The sequence below is a fragment of the Myotis davidii genome, unplaced genomic scaffold (genome assembly GCF_000327345.1).
Source record: "Myotis davidii unplaced genomic scaffold, ASM32734v1 scaffold281, whole genome shotgun sequence".
Taxonomy (NCBI): Eukaryota; Metazoa; Chordata; class Mammalia; order Chiroptera; family Vespertilionidae; genus Myotis; species Myotis davidii.
In genome coordinates, this window is record NW_006293784.1 from 6,371,364 (window position 1) to 6,375,992 (window position 4,629).

General features: G+C 39.9%; 1 protein-coding gene across 8 annotated transcripts in view; it reads right to left on the bottom strand.

The window, feature by feature from the left end:
• Nucleotides 1–3,063: 3,063 nt before the first annotated feature.
• The window catches only part of KTN1 (kinectin 1), a 99,407-nt gene continuing 97,841 nt past the window's right edge, over nucleotides 3,064–4,629 (bottom strand). For all 8 annotated transcript variants that reach the window (XM_015566496.1, XM_006767682.2, XM_015566498.1 and 5 more), the window contains one exon: nucleotides 3,064–3,546. In XM_015566496.1, coding sequence (XP_015421982.1) covers nucleotides 3,542–3,546 — 5 coding nt within the window. In that variant the 3' untranslated portion in view covers nucleotides 3,064–3,541. The remainder of the gene's footprint in view (nucleotides 3,547–4,629) is intronic.

Consider the following 4,629-nt stretch of genomic DNA (forward strand, 5'->3'; position numbering starts at 1 on the left):
CTCCCTCAGTTCCTCCCTCTCAGCTCTCTCCACCCCGAAACCCAGGGAGCTGAGCTTGACAAGAGAACATTCGCCCCAGGCTCATTCAGAACTTCTCTTCTTCAGAGACTTTATCCCCTGGTGGACAGAGGACCCAGTTGCTTTGAGAAAGGACAGGAAAATCCATAGGGAGCTCCTTAGAACTCTCAATCATACTTATCACTGAGCAAGCTTGTAAAGCATGCATGTGTACACACACACACACACACACACACACACACACAGGCTCAGCGCAATTACAAGCTCATGAAATCTGCTCGGGGGAGGTGGGAAGGAACTCCTGTAGTCAGCCACCTAAAATAGCTCCAGCACCTGGACCCAGCAGATGTCAGGATGAAGAGCAAGCAGCTTGTTCCCGAGCAAACACTTTTGACACAAGAGTCACCCGGGCCACCCTCATAACAAGTACTGGCTCCTGTTTCCACTTCAGGGAGGAGTCAAGAATCAAGAATCAACGGCTCCACCAGGTGCCTTTGGGGTCTTACAAGACCAGCCCTTTGCTGATGGTCACTTCTTTTCCTATACACACCATCGAGGGAAGATCCCATGAGTGGCAGGTGCCTATATGCAGTCTGTCCTGGGATGCAAGACACATGGGAAATCTGTCCCTGGCTCAAACAGCTTCTGCCAACTGGTGCACACCTACAACCTCGTGCTGCTGGGGGACCACCTGCGAGCCGCTCCAGCCTGGTTGCTTTACACTGGTCACTGACCTCCAAGAAACCTACTAGTTCTGCCACACCAAACAAGGTGATAGCCTGCTTCACAGGCATCCCCTCACTCACTCTCTCACCTCTCTCCATTCTGTTTTGGGGGAGCAACAAGTCTGCTCCCAAATACACTGCTCATTCTCTTCTCCCTGTAGGTTCTCCCCAGTCTGAGTAATCAGGGTCTACTGGCTGCAATAGTGGTAGGGGAGCCACTAGAGACCCAGGACACACGAGGCTCCCTCTTCGTTCTGATGCTCCCTTTCTCCCCCAGTGAGTGAACTGCTTACACTGGGCAGTTGGAGATGGATGAGGCAAGCAGGCTAGTGTGGCCCTTCATATTCAGGGCAACTAAGAACTGGGAATACTTAACCTAGAGGGAATGACTTGGAGAGCATAGAGCTATCTTGGCATATCTGAAAAATAACCAAATGGGAGTGTGATAAGCTTTTCCTATTTGATTCTGGCTTAAGGACATTAGATAAATTGATGCAAGTAACAGAAGTAGATTTTTAATAAAATTAAATAACCAATAACAATTTCAACCGCCCCTAACTGGAACAGGCAGTATTAACAATGTCCTGCCATTTCAGAGGCAAAAAGATGAATATTTGGGTTGGAATGTTAAGGAAGAGGACACAAACAAGACACCAGAGTCCTCTGAGTCTCTTGCAATTATTTTATTTTTAAAAAATTCCAACATAGAGGAAGATTGAAAAATAATACAATTATACAATTCTTAGAAACTAAACTCTGGAGAGAAGAGTAGCAAAGGAAAGGTTGTAAAATAGAAGACAGGATTTCTATTTGTTTCTTTTCAGGTGACAAAGACATAAGTAGCTTTAGAGCAAAACGAAGGAAAAAGAGAGAGAAGATGCCGACACAGTATCTGGCCTTCAGATCAATTTCCCAATGGTTTGCTGAAAGTAGCCAGGCAAGGCCTGGGGAAGCCCAAATCCCTAGGCAGGCATCCCTGGTTATATACCTTCGAAATATTATTTGATAGGTGTGCTATGAGGTGAAAAGGTTGGGAAGCAATAATCCTCAATCTATAAAAATAAATTTCATCCATTCATTCATTTAAATATTTGAGCATAATTAGGTGTCAGGCACTTTCTCAGGGCTGGGGATAAAGCAAATAACAAAAAGATTCCTGCCCTCATGGAGCTTACTGGTACTCTCTGGTGGAGTGACCAAGTATATATTTGAAAATTATAAATGTTATAGACAAAAACAAGTAAGGGGACAGGGAGGCAGGGGGATACTGGATGATGGAGATAGATCTGATGAGAAAGGTGACATTTAAACAGATCTCAAGATGGTGAGGGATCAAGTCAAGAAAAGGAAGTTTTATGCAAGAGAACAGAGGGGAGAGGCCCCATGGTAGAAGCATGACAAACTGCAGGGAGGCCAGGCACTTTAATGCTTCAATACTCAGTGGCACAGACATTTGTCAGTGTTTTTTTAGCATCTGAAGGGCTCAGTTTTTCATCCAATTATTACTTTTTAATGTATTTTTATTGATTTCAGAGAGAGGGAGGGAGAGATAGAAACATCAATGATGAGAGAGAATCATTGATAGACTGCCTCCTGCACACCCCGCACTGGGGATCGAGCCTGCAACCCAGGCATGTGCCCTGACTGGGAATCAAACCATGACCTCCTGGTTCATAGGTCGAAGCTCAACCACCGAGCCATGCCCGCCAGGCCAACCAATTTTTTTTTTAAAGCTTCTTCAACAACAAAAAAAGATAACACATGGCCTTGGCCTGGTAGCTCAGTTACTTGGAGCATCATCCCAGATACCAAAGAGTTGTGAGTTCGATTTCCGGTTGGGATACATACCTACTAGGTTGTGGGTTCAACCCCTAGTTAGGGTGTGTTTGGGAGGCAACCTATCGGCGTTTCTCTCCCTCCCTTCCTCTCTCTCTCTAAAAAAATCAATAAAAACATATCTTTGGGTGAGGATTTAAAAAAAAAAGATTAACACGTGAACTATAACATAGTGCCTGGCAAGAAGGAAACGAAAAAAGTTAATTTTTATTACTTAAAAAAATAATAAAAGTAAAGTAGAGCTCCTCAACATCAAGTGGGGGTGGTAAGCATGAAACCCTCAATATTTGCTTGTGCTTCTGTAACCGGCAACTCTTCTGGACAAGACTTACATTGCACAGAATCCCAGAGAAGACCAGGCCTCCAGCAGAGAGGTTGTATGAGCAACAATGCCTATCTCATCTTGTCTGAAGGTTGAAATCACTAACTGTGTTGGCCTGTGATGCTAATAGAATCTATTAAAGCTCAATGAAATTAGAACAAGTCTGATAATAAGCATCCTTTTATTTGCTGATGCCATTACAAAAACTGATTACATTAGCAACAAAAGTGTTTTCTTGAGTGGAAGTCAGAGGCAGTTACTCCCCAAAATGTTAAGTAAAACAGTGCACAACATCAGTATTAAAATGTTAAATTTTACATTGTCTTTACCACTTTTGATCGTCTGAACCATTTTATTGAGCGAGATAAGATAAAAGATTACATGTTTATTTTATCTTCAGGAATGTAAAGGTCTAATTACTCAAACAGTTTTTATTATAAAACTAAACTCTGAAGGTGTCTACAGAGTTGGCTTTTTTTTCTCTCTTTAAATCAGTAGTTTAACAAGGATTAGAAAAGACAAAACTCTGTTCAGTGTTTCTGACGAAGTAGAAAGGGTGGAAACATAAATAAGGCTTTAATTTGGCAAAATATAATACAATGCCTCCTGTTATTCTTGAATGAACAGTTTCTCAATTACTTCACTCTGTAAAAGATCAGAAATAAATAAATTCATTTTAAAACAAAGAAACAAAAGGCAATCAGAAACATCTAACAAGCACCAGAAGTACACATTTGAACTAGCATGGTCCTTTCAACTAGGATCAAAGCAATTAATATTAATAGTAATCCAAGGGGAAAAAAAATTCAGAAACTTTTACATGGATTTTAAAATATGAGAGTCAAAACTTCATACCAAACTTAGAATAATGTAAGGATTTTGAAATCCTATTAAAAAACATTTAAGAGAACAACACTGAGAATCCATTTTTATTAGTTCTACTCAAGAGAACTCTACAGCTATTCAGGTGAGTGAGTAGCACTGAAAAGAGGGACTGAAATTTTTATCTTTCCACTCATGCATAAATAGGTTCAGAGATTTTCTGAGGTCATATGAAGCTTTCCAAGTCTGATAAAATGACTAAAGAAATTAACCTTCAAAGGACATAATCAAGTGCAGCATGTGAATTTTGATAGAATGCTGGTTTGGGAAAAATAAAAGCTACTTGAGGTATAACTGAGGGAACTTAAATATGTGTTTAATACTGAATGATGATATAGAACTACTGTTTTATTTTTTGGGATGTGATACTGATACTGTGGACTTGTAAAGGAATGTGTTTGTTCTGAGGAGATGCACACTGGAGTGCTCAGGGATAAAATGTCATCATTACTTTCAAATGGTTTGACATCAACAAAACATACAGAGAGAGAGAGAGAGGGAGATGAAGCAGGTAAGCTATGTAAATGTACTATTCATTCAACACTTCTTTGTGTGAAATTTTTCAAAATAAAAAGTTGAGGGGGAAAAGAAGCAATTAGAAACTTAAAAGTTATCAGTGGCTATCATGTTATCTAAACAAGATTAACAGCTGATCAGAAAGTACATATATTAAACTATAAAGTGCTATGTAAACACATTACAGAAAATGAAAACCTGATCAAGTGTAAAGTGTAGAAATAAAAGCTAATTTTGATCTGGAACGTCAACACTATACTTCACTACAAAAGAATTCTTTCTTTCAGAAACAAGAGACAATAGCATCATAAAATAATCTATTTGTCAATG